This window comes from Molossus molossus, unplaced genomic scaffold (assembly GCF_014108415.1).
Source record: "Molossus molossus isolate mMolMol1 unplaced genomic scaffold, mMolMol1.p scaffold_m16_p_21, whole genome shotgun sequence".
Taxonomy (NCBI): Eukaryota; Metazoa; Chordata; class Mammalia; order Chiroptera; family Molossidae; genus Molossus; species Molossus molossus.
The window spans coordinates 21,727,273-21,749,003 of record NW_023425357.1 but is presented as its reverse complement, the minus strand read 5'-3'; the positions used below and the strand labels follow the sequence as shown (position 1 = coordinate 21,749,003).

The window sequence follows — 21,731 nt, the reverse complement described above, 5'->3', positions numbered from 1 at the left end:
TGTAATACATGTAAGTGGTTATGATTAAGTCAAAAAGGCACAATATATAATTTATACAGAGCAATATTGCAAATTGGTAAAAAATAATAATAATAATAATACATATGTACACAGGAAAAAAGGTGTTATGCCACAGTGGGCAAAGACTGCTATGTTTGCTTCAGGGGCTGGACTGGTGATTTTTCTTTTCTTTTCTTCGTTTTCTGAACTTTCTATAATGTGATTATAGTTCTTTTGTTCTTTATTGATTTTTAGAGAGAGAGGAAGGGAGAGGGAGCGGGAGATAGAAACATCGATGAGAGAGAACATCGACTGGCCGCCTCCTGCACGCCCCCCACTGGGGATCTGGCCCACAACCTGGCATGTGCCCTGACCAGGAATCGAACCAGTGACCATTTGGTACATGGATCAAAGCTCAACCACTGAGCCGCACCAGCCAGGCTGATTATAGTTTTTATAATGAAAAAGTTATAGAAATTTAAGAAGATAAAACACCAATGAAGCTAACTGTAGGCTGTGAGGGTTAATAGAAAATATTAAGTTCCATCTAGACCAAAGGTCAGGAATGCCACCAGCAGGCCTAGTCCTCCTGCTGACGGTTTTCCTTGGCTGGACCCTTATTTAAACAAATATCTATTGTTTTCTCTCATTATAAAAATAGGAAGATTTCGGATAAAACTTATCTTCCTCCGAACGCTTACCTTCTTTGACCCAGCAATTCCACTGTTGAGATAGAAATGTGGTCATGTAGCCCTGGCTGGTGTGCTCAGTGGTCAGAGCATCAAACGGTCTCAGGTTCGATTCCCAGTCAGGGCACATACCCAGGTTTCAGGTTCAAGTCCCCAGTGGGGGTGCATGCATGAGGCAACCGATCAATGTCTCTCTATCTCTCGCTCTCTCTCTCTCTCTTCTTCTCTTTCTGAAATCAATTTTTTTTTAAAATGTCCTCAGGTGAGGATTAAAAAAAAAAACTAGAAAATAATGTGTTCATGTAGACACCAAAAGGTGTGTTCTAGAACATTCGTAACCACCCCACTACCCATCGTGGTAGAGTGACTAAGTAGACTGTGGTGCATTCAATGCCATGACATTCCGTACAGAAGTTGAGAGTGAATGATTTACAACTTTGTTCCAAAATTGTAAAATTGTTATGGGGAGAGAAAGAAGCCAGACACAAAAGAACACCCTGTACACCCTGTAGGTGAAGTGTTAATACAAATCAGCAAAGCGATGTCCACTGTCAGAGGTCAGGATAGCGGTCACCTCCAAGGATGAGGGGGGAGGACTTGGGGGACCAGGCATGCTCTGTTTCTTGATCTGGTTGCTAAACTGTGCATTCAGTTTTCAACAATCTGTCCAGTTGTACACTTTTTTTTAAAATCCTCTCCCAAGGATACTTTCCCATTGATTTTTAGATGGAGTGGAAGGGAGGGAGAGAGAGTGAGAAACATCAGTGTGAGAGAGACACATGGATTGGTTGCCTCCCACATGACCCGGGCCAGGGCTGGGGATTGAACCTGCATCCGAGGTACATGCCTTCGACTGGGAATTGAACCATAGATTCTTTGGTCCTTGGGTCAAGCTCTAACCACTGAGCCAAACTGGCCAGGGTCTTAGCTGTGTACTTTTGATGTGAACATCTTTTTTGGTTATGAATGCTACACATTAATAAAATGGCATTTCATTAAAATGACAAAAGTCAGTATGATAAATTCTTAACATTAAAAAAGAATCCAAAGTTCTGATTTCTCTTGAAAAATCTGAAGCTCCAGAAATGTAAGCCCTCGTGGCCCAGGAAGGCCAGTACCAGTCTCCTGGGCTGGCTTAGCCCGGGCAGGTCTGCCTCCCGCCTCCGGCCGAAAACCCCTGTCTGCAGCCCCTCCCTTCCGAGGTGAGGAAGTGGAGACTCAGAGGGAGGAGGTGGCTTGCCGGGGACCACACAGCAATGCGGTGGTGGAGTGGTGGCTATTTCCAGGCCCTCAGGCCATCACCCCAGCGGGTCAGCCTAACTTCATCTGGCTGGAAGGAGGAAATGTCGCACTCAGGTTCCAGCTGAGTTCTGGTCATGACCGTGGTGCACGGAGGTCCTCCCGCTCTGGATCTAAGTCCCTGACCACTGCAAGAGGGCCTGGTTTCAAGCCCTGTTGCTCTCGATCTTTCTCTCATGCTTAAAGAACCTGGGACCCACTGAGAAAGGGGTCCTGACCCCTCGGTGAGGCCTAAGCGGAGGGGTGACTTGGCTGAAAGCAGGAGCATTGGGTAGCCGCCCCGACAGCTGGGGGACCTGTGGGCATCCACGCAGGCAGGTGTCCACGGGCGGCTCACGGTAACAGGGACATGGAAAGCCTCAGCTTCAACTCCTTCCTCGACCCGCATCCTCTGGCTGCAACCGGTTCCATGGGGACACCTGCCAGGAGCTTACATATCCCCCCCCCATGCCTGAAATTCCACCCCAGGAGATTCCACCCCGTTACCACTCCCCTCCTCCCCGACGGGCGCTCTTCCTGTGGTCAGTCCCCGGCGCCTCACTGTGGACCAAGGAACCGAGAGCAAGTGCCCCGAGGTGGGAGGCCAGACCCTGAGATCTGGGGGCAAGGAGACTGGAGAATGGGGCCCAGGGAGGACACCAGTCCCCTCCACCAGCATCTGTAGAGCACTTTCTGTGTTCAGCGAGGTCCTGTGTTCAGAGAGGGCACCGGAGGGATGGAGGACCCTAAGGGAGTGACGGACAAATGTCCTGGGCACACAGGAGGGAACGCAGATCACACGGTGGGGAGAAAGTTCAAGTGGGTAAATCTTGCTAAGCCTCAGTTTCCTTATCTGCCAAGAGAGGTCAATGTTTCCACTGAGGATGGCCACTGAGGATGGCCAGGATGAGAAATCAGGGAAAGCACTGGGCATACAGCATGTGCGCAATAAATGCGGGAGGGAGGGAGGAGGTGCTATGGTGCCCCTAGGGCTGACCCCTGCCTGTGGCTCTCGCTGACAGTCTCACCAGCTAAGTATTGTGGCCCAGACGCTGGCAGCTGGCTACACCCCCACCTCTACTTGGTCAATTCAACCCCCTAGCTTAGAAGCCCCAGGAGGACGGGAACTTTGTTATCTCCCCAGTGGGTCTCCAGCACCTAGAACAGTGTCTGCACATGGCTGACACTCATTAAGTATTTGGCTGACACCGATTGAATGAATGAATGAATGAATGAATGAATGAATGAATGAATATATTTTTCCAGATTAGCTCAAATGGCACCTCCTCTCTGAAACCTCTGGTTGCTCCCTCCCCTGGGCTCCTGTCGCCCCTGTGTCCTGCACATACCCCCATACCCCAGCGGTCTCTCGGCACCATAAAAGAATGAGTCTTTGAGGGCAAGAACAGTGTTCTCTCACCCTCCAGTGCCTACGTCTGAGTGTGGGCTCAGAATGATTTATGAATGACGTGAATAAATGACTGATAAAGCTGGTGAAGCAGGAAGTGAATGAGGTGAGTGATTAGATGATAAACCCTGTCTACTTCTGTAGTCAGATTTCCCTCTGCCTCCCTCTATCCGGACACGTGTGATAATCCAGGGTAATACCCCCACCCTGTCAAGAATCTCAAGTTCATCCCACCCACAAGTTCCTTTGGCCACATAAGTCCCAGTCCCCGGTCCCAGGGATTAGGACCTGGACATTTAGGAGACCATTATTCAACCTACCACAGACTTCCCCAAAATGCTCCAGATCTTGTATGGAAAACACCTCCTCAGCCTTCAGATTTCAGCTTAAACTTCACCTTCCACAGGGGCTGTTCAGAAATTTGAGATCAGAGAGTCCTGACTCCTGAATTTCTCTCTCTCTTTTTTTTTTTAGCTTCCCTACGCCTCAGTTGGCAGATAGTCCATATAACGTAATGCATGCAGTTAACACCCACAGAACACCCAGCACAGCCCAGGCCTGCAACCAACACTGGATGTGGTCCTGCCTTGACTTCCCCCCGTGGAAAACCCACTGCTGGGGTCCCTGCACACAAGCAGAGCTGGAAGGACTCAGAGAGCCCGCGGGCTCCCACAGACCTCTTCACTCAAGGCCTGCTTGGCAGATGCTCCATGTCTGGGCACTGCCTAGGGTACACCTCTACAGTCTCCTTGGTTTCTGTTTACATAAGGATAAGATCTGGAAGGGACATGCATAGATCCGAACTTTGGGCTGAGTCTGAGCGAGCACCGCTACTTAAAAGTCAAAGCTGTGCCCAGCCGGTGTGGCTCAGTGGCTGAGCATCAGCCCATGAAATGAGAGGTCGCCAGTTCGATTCCTAGTCAGGACATATGCCCAGGTTGTGGGCCACACCCCCAGTGGGAGCCATGGAGGAGGCGGCCAATCGATGTTCTCTCTCATCAATGTTTCTATCTCTCTCTCCCTTCCCTTCCTCTCTCTAAAATCAATAAAGATAAAAAAATTTTTAAATAAAAATAAAAGCCAAAGCCGCAGTGTGCATCTCAGACATCTAGAAACACTGTCTGAACACACTGACCACTGCTCTCCTGACACGAGCCCAGCTTCCCCGCTGGTGTGAACCTCTACCCCTGTGGGAGTGCTGTGGGACCTCTCCTCCCAAGGAGGGCACCCCTTTCCCACATAAATAAACCCAGGGACGCCCACCTGCCATCCGAGCTAACTCTGTTGCCCGCCACACAGAAGCACTATCATTTAGTTCATATCGTAGAAATCAGTCGACTGCGGCTCTTCTCGTTCAGCCTCACCTTAGGCGGTAGCTATGAAATCGGGATTCGGACGAGCTGTGAGCAGCAACCCAGACAGTGGGTCCAGACTGTCGAGGAGGAAAGGCTGGGTCCTCTCCAGCTGTGTGACCTTGGCAGGCTATGCAGGCTTCCTGGGCCCCCACGTCCACGTCTGTAGAATGGGGATAACAAGAGCATGCATGGGGTGGTTGAAACGATTAAATGAGTTTGTGTATGGAAAGTGCTCAGTATAGCTCTGTGCTGTTTTAACAACTGGCTCTGAGGTGCACCCTGACTTGCAGTATTTGCCGATAGCCGATTACTTCCCTCAGGGCTGGTTCCAGCTACCAAAGTGAAGCCCCCAGCGGTGGAGTGGGGAAGGGATGAGCACGGTGGCCCCTGTGAGCCCGGACACCGCGGGGCGCACGGCACCTGGGGGCGTCATGTTGGTCAGCGGTCTCAAAGCGGGGTCCTCAGACCTGCAGCGTCAGCTCCACCCGAGGCCTTGCTAGACATACAGATTCTTGGGCCCCACCCAGACCCAGGGGATCAGAAATGTTCGGGGTAGGCCTGCAGAATCTGCATTTTTTAAAAATATGTCTTCATTGATTGTTTTAGAGAGAGAGGAAGGGAGAGAGATAGAAACATGAATGAGAGAGAGAAACATTGATCAGCTGCCTCCCGCACGCCCCCCACTGGAGATCAGGGAGCCCGCAACCTGGGCAGTGCCCTGACCGGGAATCAAACCGGGGCCTCGCAGTCCATAGGACAACACCCAATCCACTGAGCCTCACGGGCTGGGCTGGAATCTGCATTTTTAACCTGCCTTCTAGGTGGTTCAGTGCTCAAGAGTCAGAAATGCTGATGGAGGGTTAGCTTCTGTTATTGTATATTTGAATACATTGCAATAATGAACATAACCACTACTCCTCTGCATGTCCTGAAGTCACCGTGAAAATCGCCAGTCTCACATCTGTCATCTTTGGGGAAGATCTAATCCCAGGGGACACTGAGAGCCATAGAAGCAGAGGGACAGCCCCAGGGCCACACAGCTTGTCTGAGGCAGAATCAGAATCAGAGCCAGGTCCCCACACTCCCTCTGTCCTCTGCCCAGGGACCTGGTCCCCAGTGACTGCCTGGGGTTCATCTACCCCTACGGCATTTTGACTTTTCTTGGTGGGTGGGGTTTGTTGATTCTCAAAAGCCCGCTGGGTGAAGGCAACATGACTTCGTGCGAGACAGCGCAGGTTTGGGGTCAGACAGCCAGCTCGCACGTGCCAGGAAGTGGGCCGGCCATTCCCAGAGTGGGCTGCTCGCCGCAGATGGGGACGCCGCGCTCGTCCATGATGGGCTGCACCAGCACCTGCCACCCGAAGACAAAGTGGCCATAAGGTCATCCCAGGGTTGAAACTGGACACTCTGAAACCAGAGCCAGAGCAGCGTTTCAAGATGGAATGGGAGGACGCCATGAAAATGGCCTTTGGCATTCGCTCTTTTATTTTTAACTAAAATAAAGTACAAATCATGAATAATTAAAGAGCTATTGTGTCCTGTTCTTACGATGGATTCCCAGAGCATATGGGTTGGGGGCGGTGCTGATGTGGACTGTCACTACCAAGAGTCTCCAAGAGTTAATCATCACTACCGGGGTCCCCATGAATGGGTTGTCACTGCTGGGGCCCCAAGGGGAACAGCATCTTCCTCCCAACCTGGTGCCCTTACCCATCCCCCACCCTCCCTTTCCAGTTTTATTACAGATACTTTTGATTTCAGTACAAATAACTAGTGAAGTCACCGGTCTGGCCTTTGGGGAAATCTATATACAGTCCATTTCAGTTTTCCTCATTTTCATGTCACAAAGCATAACCCACACAAGTCTTGAAAATGTCCCCACATACCCTTCTAGGCCTTGTCACACCACCAATATTTTAGGACAAAGATGGTAGCCCCATTGACCGAGCACCCACTGTGGCCAAGGTCCCCTCCTAGGTGCTGGGAATAGAAAAAGGAAGGGGGCAGGACTGTGAGGAAAAGAAAGTCGTCTGAGGGTCAGAGAGGCCTAGAGCAGGGCTGGGGCCCTGGGGGCTGTACACTGCCTCCCCCATATTCTAGAGGGAGGAAGACGGAAGAGAAAGGGGGGGGGATGGAGAGAGGGGAAGAGAGAGAAGGAGGAGGAGGAGGAAGGGTAGGAGAAGGAGGAAGAAGGAGGAAGGAAGGAGGAGGAGGAGAATGTTGGGAGGAAGGGAAGAAGGGAGGGAGGAAGGGACGAAAACCACAGAAGCATGGACTTTGGAGCCACCAGACTTGGGTTCAAATCCCAGCTCCGCCACTTCCTAGCTTTGTGATCTTAGGCGAGTAACGTCACGTCTCTGAGCCTCAATTTCCTCACCTGTAAAAGGGTTCGACGATATCGCATCCCGGGGATGTAGATGCGCCTCCTGCAAGGGAAGGGTCCCTGCTCCCCTTCTCCAAACCACCCAACCAATTTCTCATCTCAGAGGCTTTAAGGCTGTGGGCTCCATGTGAGGCCGGGAGCTAATCCTCCCCACCATCAACGAAACCTGAGATCCTAAATTATTGCAACTGCAGACCTGCGATGGCTATTGTCAAGAGTCTTTTACAAACAACTTCCAAGCAGGAGCCAGGATTTAAGGCCCCTGAGGGCTCGTTAGAGCCCTGGGGAGGGCTGTCTGAACCCCCTAGAACTCTCCAGCAGGCCCCTCCCTGACAGCTGGTAAGTGCCCAGCCTCCCCCCAAAGCCTGGGCCTTGTGGTCAGGGTTTTCTCTCTCCCTCCTTCTCAGCCTAGTAACAGCCCAGCCCCCAAAGCCATTTCAGCACAATTCACCAGGCTGGGAAGGTCAGAGCCCTCCCACGGCATCTGCTAGGGGTGCTCATAAATCCACCAGAATAATCCCGGCCTGGGACATCTCCCTGTCACACGGGGTGGGGGGGTTTGGCCCACACTGAATATCTACTACTTTCCTAGGTAGAAAAGATTGCGACGTTACTAAGAAAAGGCTCACGACCGAACCACTAGTTTGATGACTACGTTTTTTAAGGCACATAAAGGAAAACTGGTCCGCCCTCACAGGTCTTTTGATGTAATAACACTGGAAGTCATTTTCGAGACAGACTCATTATTGGCAATTTTGAAACGTTTCTTAACGACTCTTGATCTTTCTCAGTGCTAAGCGCGAGATCCCCGGAGTCAGAGTGTGGGAAGAACCTGGAACCACATCCCAGCGCAATGTTTTTCTCAAGGAGGGCGCCAGAGACCTCGGTGCTGCAGACTGCAATCTGAAGGGAGTTGTCCACACTGGACGTAAACAGAATCCCTGAGATCAGAGGCAGGCTGAGAGTCAAGCCCCAGCTGGTGATGGGAGGTCCGGGCAGGCACACAGGGCGGCAGCCAGCAGGCTGTGTACCCAGGGAGGTGGCCTGGGTCAGGCTCAATGCAGAAAAGTATTTCCAGCAGAAAGCGATCCAGTGCAGCGTGTTCGGTGTTTAAACGCTGCTGGCTGGAGCAGGAGCAGCTCCAAGTCCCTCCACGGTAATCAGCCCCAGACACCACGGAACTGACCCCCCCAGGAGCTGCCTCAGTCAGGAGGGTGGAGAATCAGAAACTGCTGAGGGGAAAATTGAGTCAAGAACACACCCTCCGAGCTGCAGCCCAGGGCTCAGAGCCCCCCTGCTGCCCCGAACGTGCTCTGGACACCCACAAAGCTGGAGACTGGACGCCAGCATCCTGACGAGCCTGTTTGCTGAGAGAAAGCAGGCCACAGAGAGACGGCTCCCCCCTCTCTCCTGCCTTCCAAATCTCACATGAACGCATCTGATGAGCACAACCACATTTGCACCCAGACCGTAGCTCTAAGAGAGTTGGGGAATTCATTTTTAACTTGGCAGCATCGGCAGCACAGGAGGGGACTGCACACCACAGGAGGCAAAGGGCTTAGATTGGGGGCCTGAGAGACAGGGCAGCGTCTGGCCCCAGTCCCAGCAGCAAGGCGAGTTGTGACATGGCCCCCATCTAGCTTTCTTGGGTGACCCCAGTTGTTCTTCATAGTAATGGGGGTTTAATGGCCATTCTGTATTGAGTGACAGCCATTCTTAGCCAAGCACTGTGCTGAGTGCTTCATGCACTCAGGTATTTTGCAGCAACCTTATAAGATGGGGACAGTCGCCCTGGCCGGTTTGGCTCAGCTGTTGGAGCTTCAGCCCGCAGACCAGAGAGTCCCGGGTTCGGTTCCTGCTGTGGGCACATACCTCCATTGCAGTTTGTCTCTGGCCCCTGTTGGGGTCATGTGGGTGGCAACCAGTTGGTGTGTCTCTCACATCGATGTTTCTCTCTCTCTCTTCCTCCCTCTCTCCCTCCTCCTCTATCTGAACATAAATGCAAAAATGTCCTCCAGTGAGGATAAAAAAAAATTTTTTTAAATAATAATAAGATGGGGACTGTCATTGTTATTATTACTATTTATAAGGGGATGAAACTGAGGTTCCGAGGGGTTTTGTAACTTGCCCATGGTCACACAGCAAGTGACTAGCAGGGCCCGGAGTTGAACCCATTTACTTAACTATGACCTAACATTAGTTGCCACTATTCATCTCTGATTTGCTTTTTATTTTATTTATTTAATTTTATTTTTTATCCTCACCTGAGGACATTTTTGCATTTATCTTCAGATAGAACGAGAGGGAGAGAGGGAGGAAGAGAGAGAGAGAGAGACATCGACTGGTTGCCTCAACAGGGCCAGGAACAGACTGCAACTGATGTACATGCCTTTAGCAGGAACCAAACCCGGGACTCTCCAGTCTGTGGGCTGACGCTCTAACCGCTGAGCCCAATCGGCCAGGGCTCTGATTTGCTTTTTAAAGGAGCGAACAAATCCGTGCTTCCCTAATGCAGTTTGTTTGGCAGACAATTGTTCTAAAATATGGAATGCACAGGGAGGTAACAAATCAAAGGAGGCTTTGGTGGGAGAGAAACCAGAATCTACCGTGTTAAATAGCCCCTGTGCTCCGTCCAGAGCTAACACTCTGTTCTAGAAGCAAACCTACTTATCCTGCTAAACAACTGTGACGACATCCATGCTGGAAGTGACTGCCGTGGGGTAGGGATGGGGGCAGGGGTGCTGTTTCTTAGAGGATACTCAGATCATCCCAGAAGCAATCTACTATATGGTCCCACGGTTGCCACAGCAACTCCCCATCTGGGCTGTTTGAATAAAATAGAGGAAGCATCCTCTGTCTCTAGGCAGTTGCGGCTTTGAAGAACGAGTCCTTCCTTCATCCAACAAATATTTAAAACGCTCATCCAGGGTGGCCACCCTGCTTATAGGAAGGAATCAGACCATTCACGTAAAAGAGTTCATCTAAAACGATGGTGGGGAATTCACTGGAGACTTGGGGGCCGTAGGGCCCTGGTGAGTGCACCCTACACACAATCTGTATGGGGAGTCATAGCTCAATCCCAGCGCCTCCTTGCTTGGCAGGAATGTGATTCACGTGTTATTGGATCTTCAGATTTGTCCATAAAATGTGAGAGCTGGGTATTTATATGAAATCTTTTCATTTTTAAACATGAGCCACAAATGCAAACTTTGGGGTGGGGCTTCTGCATGCTGTCGTGCAGGTCTGCTGCTCTGGTCATCAGTCCCATGTAGGTTCAAGTGAACAGTGCCCCCTGCAGTTGTGCAGCTATGTGTATGCAGTCCAGTCACAGTGGGGGCCTATGAGTCACCAGCCTGCCAATTCAAATTCTATATACCTAGCCATAGAGGGCTGACTAAATTAATGGTTGTTTAATCATCCAATATAAGCTACACACAAAAATGATGACTATAGCCCGGCCGGTTATGACTCAGTGGTTGAGTGTAGACCCATGCACCAAGAGGTCATTGGCTAGATTCCTGGTCAGGGCACATGCCCAGGTTGTGGGCATGATCCCCAGTGGGGGGCATGCAGGAGGTGGCCAATCGATGTTCTCTCTCACCGATGTTTCCATCTTTCTCCCTCTCCCTTCCTCTCTCTCTAAAATCAATAATAAAAAAAAAAAATTGCCTTGGCTGGTTTGGCTCAGCGGTTAGAGCGTTGGCCTGCGGTCCAGAGAGACCCGGGTTCAGGTCCCGCTAGGGGCATGTGCCCCGGCCCTGGTTGGGTCATGTGGGTGGCAGCCACTCGATGTGTTCCTTTCACGTTGATGTTTCTCTCTCTCTCTCTCTTCCTTTCTCTCCCTCCTGCTCTGTCTGAAAAAAAAAATGGAGAAATGTCCTCGGATGAGGATAAAAAAAAAATTTTTTTTTTAAATGATGACTATAATAGTTTTCACTGTGCAACTGTGTGTCATATATTGATGAGTGGAAAGAGCAAGTTACAATAACATGAACACAACATAATTGTAATTTTGGAAAATAAAACTGTATATGCTATGTTAAGAAGTCTGGAAGGCTGTACCCCCAAATGTGACAATAGTTAACCTCTGGGAGGTGAAATATCAGATCATTTGTATCTTTTTCTTCTTTATCTGTTTTCTAAGTATTTTTATGATGCCAAGTAATACTTATAAAATGAAAAAAAAAATTTAAGTCCATTTCCAAAATTCTTCTAAAATGGAATCAAATATTATCATCCAAAAGGAGGAGAGTATGATAGAAAATAATGGTTCCCAAACTCCAACTCACATCAGCATTGCCCTGAGGGTGTGTTTCAGTGCAGACTTCCAGCCCACCTGCAGAGTTTCTGGAAGGGCCAGGGGCTGGGCTCATGTCATATGCCTTTCACCAAGTTCCCAGACGATGCTAGGGCATGTACCTGGGTACATCCCCATCCGGTTGGGGTATGTACGGGAGGCAACTAATCGATATGTGTCTTTCCCACATTGATGTTTCTCTCTCTCTCCCTCCCTCTCCCTCCCTCCCCTCCCTCTTTCTCTTCCACTCTCTCTAATAATCAATGGAAAAAAAATCCTCAGCTGAGAATTAAAAAAAAAAAAAGAGCCACTGTCAAAAAGCCTGTAAAGACCTCTCATTAGAGTAGCTAAGAATTGCTTGGTAAACTTGCTACAAATGCAGATTCTGGGATGATCTCCAAAGATCACGACTCAGGAATATGCAGTTTAGCAAATATGCCAGGTGGTTTTGCTCTGGGTATCTGGGGACACCCTTTGAGAAGCAGGGCATTTCTTTGTGGCACAAGCCCACTTAGAGGGCACCCATTTATTAAGTGAACATTCTCTGGGCTCCTACTGTGTGCTAGGCACTGTGCCAGGAGCTATAGGAGCTGGACAGATGCCAGAAGCAGCAAGCACCCCGGAGGAAGGCTTCTGAGGAGGCTGGTGGGATGGGGGTCATGGATACTGGAGGCCGGGGCTTGGGCAGTGGGTACCTCAGGGTGTTATTGAGGGAGGAACCTGTAGGAAGGTGCTGGAAGCATCTGGGGACACTGTTCCTCTTGATCTTTCAGACCAACAGTTTGGTTCTCAACACAAACCAGCCTCGTCTGGGGCAGCATTTGAAACTCCAAACTCCAAACTCGTGCTAGTGAGCAGCACCCAACTGGTTCACCTCCACAAGCACCCGTGGCCTCCTCCTTAGCCCCGCCCACCTCTTCCATCACTTCTACTTTGAACAGTCATGGGCTCCAGGTGAGCGGTCTGCCCTCCTCCCTGTGGTGGTTGGGTGCGCCGTCTGAATTCTTTTGTTTGCCTGTTTCAAAACCATTTCTAAACTTCCAAACCAAAAGGAAAACAGAAACTCATCTAGCCAATTCCCACCTGCCCATTACACAGATGATTACACTTTATTGTGTATATTTCCCTCAGCTCTTTTAAAAATAAATGAAACAAACAGACACAGCTGGAGCCCCACGCTGACACCATCTCCCGCCCTCCCCACCCTCCCCAGGGTTCACCACTCATGCTCCCCGCACTGGTGTAATGTTGCTCATGTGTATATACTCATATTATGTTCTCTGAAAATTTAGCTTCGGTGTTCTCATTCTGTAATCATCATCGTTTTGCGAACTGCCTTTTACACCACCGTTGTGCTTAGGGATTTATCAGAAAAATCGATGTCTGTCTTGCTTGTGCACACGATCCACGGCTTCTCGTGTCCTCGGCAGCCACCGGAGACACGGGAACTGCCCAGGGTGAGCCAGGAAGCACCCATTTGAGGTCAGAGCTAGTTCTCTCGAATTTACCACAAATTACCCTCGGCGGACTGTTACCCTCCGTTCCAGGGGGCCTCTCTTCTCTCTTACCTCCCAGCTGCGGGGCAGCTCCCCCAAAGCGGGTCTCCAGCACATGAAGACCGAGCTCTTCCCCAAGCTCACACAGCGGGAAGGGGTCCCCTTTCTGAAATTTGCAAGTCTCTGCAGCTAAGTCCTCCGGAGAACCAGACCTCCTGGCGCGGCCCTTGGCCAAGACCCCACACCTGCCCCAGCCCTGCGGCAGGCTCCAACCCCCCGCTGGTGTTTCCAGAAACCGTTAAAAGGGGGGGTGTAGTCAAAGTATTGGGTTCCAGCCCCTGAAGGTGGAGGAGCTGGACAGGTGTTGGAGGCAGGTGGACAGGTACACAAGACACACACCTACCCTCCAGGGGCGAGACCGGGCGGAGAGAGGTGGGAGCAGGCTCCCAGGTGGAGGAAGCCGGGAAGCCCCTGGCCTCTGCCTAGGTCAGCACGGAACAGGTCTGATCCTGGTCTGGGAGGGTTGTGGGTTCTGTGTGGGGCTTGAGGAGCCCGGCAGGGCGCCCCCTGCTTCAGGGAAGTCCTGCTCACGGATTATTCACTGAGCATCCACCTGCCAGGCACTGAAGACACGCCCCTGCCCCTAAGAGGTTCACTTAGTAGGGGAGGGGAGAAGCCAATGAGAGGCGGAAGTTTTCAGGGGGCTGAAAACAACGGAAATGTATGGAGGGGGGTGTTCTATGGAAAGTAACCCCAGGGCGATGGATCATAAATTCCTAAGTGGGCAGGTCGTGGCGGGTAGTCACACCCTGGGCCTAGGATTTCTTCAGTGAAAGGTTTTAAGCCAGAGCTACTGTTCTTGTGCATTTAGGTCAACACACCTTTGAGATACCGGAAGTAATGCTCTTCGAAGGGTTCATCTCGTGGCACATATCAACTGATTACTAATATTCTGTGGCACACCAAAAAACAGAGCTTTTGCTGACCTGACACACAAAAATAGGTATGATTTTGATTCATTCACACCAGATGGTGATTGCCGTGTTGGCTGTTACCATTTTTTTTATTTGACAATCTAAGGGGAAAGAGATCGGTGCCCCTGACCAAATAGTCAGCTACTGCCTGGCCGGTGTGGCTCGGTGGTTGAGCGTCGACCTATGCACCAAGAGGTCACTGGTTCGATTCTCGGTCAGGGCACATGCCCGGGTTGTGGACCTGATCCACCTGATCCCCAGTGAGGGACGTGCAGGACGCGGCCAATCGATGTTTCTATCTTTGTCTCCCTCTCCCTTCCTCTCTCTCCAAAATCAATAAAGAAAAGAAATAAAAGCACTTTTATTAAAAAAAAAAAAAAAGGTCCTGCATGTTTTAAATTTCCTTGTAGCACACTGCTTGAAAATTGCTACTGTAACCCAATTCCTGCTTGTTTTCTCCAATCTTCCCTATGTCCCCTCCTTAATTTCAAATGTGTAAAAGAAGCCACAAAATTGTTATTCTCTGGATCATTTGAGATCTTGCGCCTCAGCGTATATCATTACTTTGGTTCAAATAAACTCACAAAAATTCTCTGCATGTTTGGATATTGCGTACATCGACCAATGTATTCTCTCACAGTTCTGGGGGCCAGAAGTCTGAAATCCAAGTGTTGGCAGGGCCGAGCCTCCTTCTGAAGTTGGAGGGTCTGGGGATGATCTCCCTGCCTCTTCCGGCTTCTGCGGCTCCAGGCGCTCCGTGGCTTGTGGCCACATCACTCCAGTTTCTGCCTCCACTTCCACGTGGCCTCCACCCTTGTGAGTCTGTCTCTGTCTCCTTTCGCTTTCTCTTATAAGAGACACCTGTCATTGGATTCAGACACCACCCTAAATCCAGAACAATCTCACCTGGAGATCCTCAACTTACCCACCTCTACCAAGACCATGTTTCCAAACAAGGTCCGATGCTTGCAAAGGTTCCGGGACACAGAGGTATCTTTTGAAAATCACCCATCAGCACATTAAATGGGGTGTGGGAGAAACTTTTAGAAGAAGCAGGTCACAGCAGAGACCAGTCTCTCTCTACAGGGAGGAGAGGGGCCTTCTGGAAAGTCAGGGAGGACGGCCAGGTCCAAGGAGGGAAGTAGACTGAGTCCTGGCTGGAGAGACACCCGGCCCTGCTGAGAAGGTTAAACTTGATCACAGGGCCATGAGAGATTCTGGGGAGGTGGGGTAGCAAAGGGCTGATAAGGAGCTGCAGTTTGGGGATCGAAATTTAGGATGAACTTTTCTGATAGGCAAGAAAAGGCTCGGAATTAAAGCATCACCTTGAAAAGAACTAAGTTTAGTTTTTCTCTTAGTTTCATGGTTTTACACTCAAACAAAAATGGAATGTTGCAGGCCCCCAGGCTGTCTGGGAGCAATGTGAGAACTCAAAGCAATGGGGGTGATGCTCAAGTTTACAAGGGCACTGACTACCCCAAGACAGGATTCCTCTTCTTGACTCTTTGTGGGGTTTTGTAGCCCAAATGCCTCAGCCTTGTTTCTTACTCTGTCCCTGAGGCTAGAACTGACCCCTGAGGGTTTTTTTTTTTTTTTGGGGGGGGGGGTGGCGGTTATGACCTATATCTACTTATATCATGAGCTAATGAAGAGATGCTTGAACCCGGGACTGCCTGAGTTCAAATCCTGGCTCAGCTACTTACTAGGTGTGTGGGTGGACTGTACTTCTGTTCAGATACTTGGTGATATATCCCTGCCCCACTGAACTTTAGCCTGGTCACATGACGTACCCTGGGTGCACCTCAGAGGCCAAACTCCTACCTGAGGTCACACAGCCTGTAAGTGGCAGAGCTGGGATTTGAACCCTTCCTCGTCACCCTGTGCTGGCACCCACTCCCAGCACCCCTACCCCCGCCCATCGCAGGTCTGAGAGCCCTCCCAAGGTTCATCCAGGTGTCAGCCTGCTCTGGCAAACATATCCCTGAGGCGTTTGTGTTCTCAACATGATGAGTGCCAAACCCAGAACGGCATGGTGGGCCCACGGGGGGTGGAGCTGCCAAGCAGGGGTAGAAGGAGCTGGATGCTCCCTCACTTCCCCAGAGTCAGGCTGGATGGTGCTCATGGCCCCGCCCTTCCCCAGAACAAGGATGGGCTCCCAGGACTCTCCTGGGAGTAGCCATCATAATGCTAAGATAACATCATGCTAAGCTGTTTGACCATCTCGTTGGCCCTCATGTAAATACATACGGTAAGGCTGTGGTCTGAATGTGTGTCCTCCCAACTTCACATGTTGGGGTCCTAAAGCCCAGGGTGATGGCATTAGGTGGAGCCTTTGGGGGGTGATCAGGTCATGAGGGGGGAGCCCTCCTGAATGGGATTAGTGCCCATATAAAAGACTCCACAGCGCTCCCTTGCTCCTTCCATGTGAGGACACAGTAAGAAGTCTGTGACCTAGGACAGGACCCACCCCGACCATGCTGACACCTGATCTCAGACTTCCAGCCTCCAGAACTCTATGAAATAAATGTCTGCTGGTTACAAGTCACCTAGTCTATGGTCTTTTGTGATAGAAGCACCACGGACTAAGATATGGCTCTGGTTTTCAGAGGAGGAAACTGAGGCTAGACCACCAACTAGTCACCTCCGAGCTGACTCAGCCCACATGCTGAGTCCTTGATGAGTCATCTATCTCCTTGCAGTAACCATTTTGCTTCTTGTTTTTACCTCTCTCTGTGGCTCCCTGAAGCAGCGGGGAGACTGTCATGAGGACAACCTGTCCTGGGAGTGGGGACAGCAGGCCTTCCCCCACCAGGGTGGCACCTGGGGCTGGGCCTCCTTTCCAGCCTCAGATAGCTCCCTGGGGGGTAAACGCCCAGGAGGACTGGCAAAGCTGAGAAACAGGTGCTTCCCCCGGGATCAATCAGCCAGGAGCAGCCACCTCCTGGGGGACACAGGAATACCCGGTGCAATTATTGGCTTGTTTGCCTATAGCTCTCCTCTCTCCCACCCAACCCCCTTGCAAGCCCCTGAGCACGAGGGCACCCCAGGCCTAGCACAGTGCCTGGTCACAGTGAGTGTGGGGCTTTGAAAAGAAGATCACACAGGTCTTGACACTCCTCCCACTGAGAGTTGAGGCTAATATCCCCTGTCCTTGAACTTGGGAGCTCATGACCACTTCCCCCAGCAGAGTGCAGTGGAAATGCTGCCAGGTGAAGCCTGAGGCTTGGTCAGAAAAGGCTTGTCCTCTGGGACACCTGCTCTGTGGGAAGCCAGCTGCCATACAGGAAGTCCACCGTCGTGCAGAAGAGGCCGTGGCAGGTGCTCCGATCCCCAACCCAGCTGCTGGCCCAGATGACTGCAGCATCCGCGACTGGCCGTATCCAACCCAGCCAATCTGAACACAACCAAATGAGAGACCCCTGCCAACGAGAACCCACCTTGCTAAACCCTTCCTGAATTCCTACCCCAGGAAATCAAGGGCAAATAACATGGTGGTGGTTTTACACGATTCAGTTTGGGGTCATCTGAAATAGCTGTTGAATGATCAATGAGTCAAGTCATTCCGAGTGTATCTAAGCAAGCAGACCGAGTGCCCAGAGCTCCATCCCTAACCGCTGCCAGGCCCTGATGGAGGCCAGATCGGGTGGTCCAGGCTTTGGGCAGACAGGAGCAGGTGGAAGCCAGAAAACCCCAGACACCTAGCAGGGGCTAGTTACAGGGGAGAAAGAGATGATTAAGGCAAAGGTCTCTCTTCCCATGAAGACCTCGTGATCCCATCAAACACCCTCTGAAATCCCAGCAAAGCCCTGAGCTGTAGCTTTGCACTGGCCAAGCTCCTTGACACACAAACTCAGCTCCGCTTTTTGCTCTTCTGCTCAGCAAATACCCCGTGGAGCCTTTGTCCACAGTCTCGTCCCTCCACCCCTTCGCCTGTTCACTCCCTCTGTCCTGCAGTTCTCAGGTGTCACTGTCTTGGGGAGGCCCTCCTGGATGACCAGGCTTAGTCCCTTTGTAATTCTCACATAGAACCTGTTTTTTCTTCCCGAGAAGGGCTCATCCTCACTGTGACTGCCCCAAGCTCTCTGACCGGAGCTAAGAGCCCTTCCAGGTCTATGGAAGCCAGAGGCCCACTTTGGCTGCCTCTGTTCTGGACATAGGAAACACCGGGGCACGCAGAACCAAGACCTAGTGGCAGGTGTGATCTAATAACTGAGCCCCTACCAGGCACCCTCAGCATTGTGTTGCTCCTTAAGCCTTCCCACCGATCACATTAGGTAGCACTGTTGCTGGTTTTGCAGATAAGGAAACTGAGGCCCAGAGAGGTTAACTAACACCTAAAGCCACACAGCTGTGAGCAGAGAAGGTGTGAGAACCCGGATGTGGCTGGCATGGGCCAAGGATCGACCTTCAGCTCTGGGCTGTTGTAGGGCAGTTTAATCGTGGCCTTGTCCACACCTGGCAGAACTCCTTCCCTCTTTGACGTTGGTTTCTGCCCTTTCCCTGACCTCCAAACCCAGCTGTCTGAGTCTGAAACTCCTCCGGCCTGATTCTGAGTTCCCACCGGGTCTGGATGCTGGAAGTCCCGTTTTAAGCTCTGGGACAACCTCAGAAAGGATGTCACAGCCCAGTTGAGGAGGGTATATTCTCCCTGAAAAGACAGAGGGGAGGCTTCTGGCCACTCAGGAAACACCCAAATCCTGCTGTTGCATCATTCTCTCAATTCCAGGGCCTCTCCACTCCCCTCACCAGCCGCAGCACAGAGGCAGCAGGAGACCTCGGTTCAAATCCCAGTTCTGCCTCTTTCTAACCAGGTGGCCTCAGGGGACTCAGTCTCACTGAGTCTCAGTTTCCAGAAAATGGGGACATAAACAGCCTATTTCTTAAGTTGTTTGTTATAAATTAAGTAAGATTTTTGCCCTGGCCGGTTTGGCTCAGCGGTTAGAGCGTTGGCCTACGGACCAAAGAGTCCCGGGTTCGATTCCGGCCAAGGGCACGTACCTCGGTTGCAGTTAATACCTGGCCCCACTTGGGGTCGTGTGGGTGGCAACCAATCAATGTGTCTCTCTCACATCAATGTTTCTTTCTTTCTTTCTTTCTCTCCCTCTCTCTTTCCCTCCCACTCTGTCTGAAGATAAATGTAAAAAAAATAATAAGTAAATTAAATACAATTTTCACCATGAATGTGCCTAGCTCCCAGTATCTCTATTAAATGTGAAGATGACAATGGCCCTTTGTTTTTACAGAAAGAAAGAGGCTTTACAAGATAATCAGACAAACTTGTTTTTTGAAAAAAAAACACAACAAAACAAACATTTATTCTGTAAACTGTTTGAGTGCAGATGTTCTTCACAGCCCCAACACAGCACAGACTTCCTCCCCCCGGACGAAATGAGCAAGGACAAAAAAAAAAAGGAAAAGAACAATATAAAAAATGCTCATGAAGAACCAAGCCAATCTCATCTTTCTTTGAAGAAAAACAAAACGAAACCCTTTGCATGTGTAGTCCAGGTGTAAGATTAAAACCACAGGTGCGTGGTCCCCGGAGGCTGGGCTCGGCGGCACCCAGCTAAGGTGGCAGAGCCCGCCGTCCCTGCTGCGGTAGAGGACCTTCCCCAAAGTAAAGAATCAGTTCCCAGTTGTACCGAAATTCCTGTTCTGCCCCCGGGCCCCCTCCCTAACGTCCTGGTCGCTTTGGGAGTCTCTGAAGTCAACCCTGAAAGACTGCTGTCGAATCTGGACTCGGACCCTTGCCCCCACTCCACGCCACAATGAGACTTCAATCAAAAGGGTGGGAACAGGCTGTTTCAGACCCTGTGGCAAAGCTAATGCCAGGCAACTTGAAAGGCAAATGTTCTCTTCTCCTTCGGTCTGAATCAGGCCTGGACTTCTCACCACCGAGCACCGTCTCCATAACTTAGGCAACTTTGAGTGAGGCGGGTGAGGGACCCTGGAGCACATCCTAGGAGTTCTGAGCCGGACACGTGGGGCGAATGCGTGTGCTTATGAAGGCCACCGTGGATGGGAGGCTCCCGGCACAGCTGCCTCCTCAGCGGGGAGCAGGCGGGCCCACCGAGGAAAACCGGGGGCGGCACTGGCCCAGGCTCCAGAAGCAACGTGAGGTCGTGGGGGAGGAGGCCAGGCAGGCTAAGGGAAACGCCAGAAAAAGGGGTCCCCACAGGAGGCGCCTCAGATCTGATGATGTGCATGATCTTGGCATCACAATAATTTTTCTTCAGAACAAGAAAGAGGGGGACAACAGAAAAAGAAGATAAAGGAAAGATATTCCATGAGCTTTGGGAGATAGGACGTAACAGGACTCATGAGGGAAGCAGGGAAGGGGAGCTGGGTTGCAGACAGGGTGGCGGGTGTTGCCTCTCATTGCGTCTCCTCTCCCTGGTGGGCTGGTGGGCTGGTAGCAGAGGCCGTGTTCCCCTCCCCTGGAGAGCAGGCAAATGACTTTGGCAAGGGGCAGGGGGAGGTCTGGGGTTACTCTGCCTGGGCGTCGTAATTGGCTCCCCCGGCCTTCTTGAGCTCGCTCTTGATGAAATCTTCCTCCAGCTCCTTCCGATCACTGATCACAAACTCTTTAGCGAAATTCTGCAAGAACAAATAAAACACAGAGTTCCCGTGAAGAAGGGACAAGATCTAAGCATTGCTCAGGCAACACACCAGGAAGTCCTGGCACCTAACATACGAAGAAATTATCAAAATAAAAACGTGGTGGCAGAATGGTTTGGCAGAAGAAAACATGACTGGAGATCAGAAAAGGAGTCAAGTCAAGGTACTGGGTAGTCCCAAGGCCATAGAGATAGGCCAAGGTCAGAGATGGGTTTGAATTCTGGCTCTGTCATTTTCTGGCTGTGTTACCTTGGACAAGTTCCTTCACCTCTCTGTGACTCAGACGCCTTATCTGTGAAAACCACCATCAGAAGACTAATAACAGGTGAAGTTGGAAAGGCAGGCTGTTGTGCTGGTAAATGGTTAACACCAGGCTCTCAAAAAGAGAGGAAGGGAGGGAGGGAGGAAGAGAGAGAGAGAGAGAGAGAAGAGAAACCCTGATTTATAGCTTTTGCCCATTTCCATGGTGTAAATATTCCCATGGTGGTTAATTTCAAGCAACCAACATGACATCACTGTATATGGAGTTGAGAAGAGACACAGGATTGGCTCTCATGAGCTGGTATACACTAGCTTCAGGCACCCCTGGTTAAAACGGTGTAGGACTTTCAGGCTCAGGTCGGAGTGTTCAGCCCAGGCACTGAACACACAAAGTATGTCCTGAGCTCTCCAGCTATGCTCAGTTACTTGAGAGCAGGGGGCTTGCTTGCATTCATTTAATGACCACCATGCCGTGTGCTGGGACTACAGTGATAAGCTCAGTGCAGTCAGTGTGCCCTCTTAGGGTGTTCAAGTTTCAAACCACAAAAGCCCACAAGCCTGGCACACACAGCACTCAGTAAATACCTTTGGTGTGAATGAGTAAATAGGTGATCTGGCTTATCAGAGAACTCTGAGCCACGAGGAATCAACAGTTATTTTAATATGTAGATCATAAGACTTCAATAAACAAGAAAAATCTCCGAATGGTGACAGATACTTAAAAACTCCACCTACATATAAAAAATAAGTCTGAAGGCCAGAATGTCAACCACATAAAAAATTTTAAAAAAAAATCTCCACAAGGAAATAACGTAAATATTCACCACCATTTATTAAGCACCAGTGTGTACCAAACACTGCCACACACATTGGCCAACTTAATTCTTTTTTTTTTTTTATCCTCACCCAAGGATATTTTTCCATTTTTTATACAGATAGAGTGGGAGGGAGAGAGAGGAAGGGAGAGAGAGA

At 50.6% G+C, this 21,731-nt stretch overlaps 1 protein-coding gene and 1 pseudogene across 1 annotated transcript in view; both read right to left on the bottom strand.

The window, feature by feature from the left end:
- Window positions 1–5,163, bottom strand: part of LOC118638987 — a 30,735-nt pseudogene extending 25,572 nt beyond the window's left edge.
- A 14,034-nt stretch (window positions 5,164–19,197) lies between these two features.
- COTL1 (coactosin like F-actin binding protein 1) overlaps window positions 19,198–21,731 on the bottom strand; it is a 44,644-nt gene continuing 42,110 nt past the window's right edge. Inside the window, exon 4 of the mRNA XM_036274459.1 lies at window positions 19,198–20,477. Within this exon, the coding sequence (XP_036130352.1) occupies window positions 20,367–20,477 (111 nt within the window). The 3' untranslated portion in view covers window positions 19,198–20,366. The remainder of the gene's footprint in view (window positions 20,478–21,731) is intronic.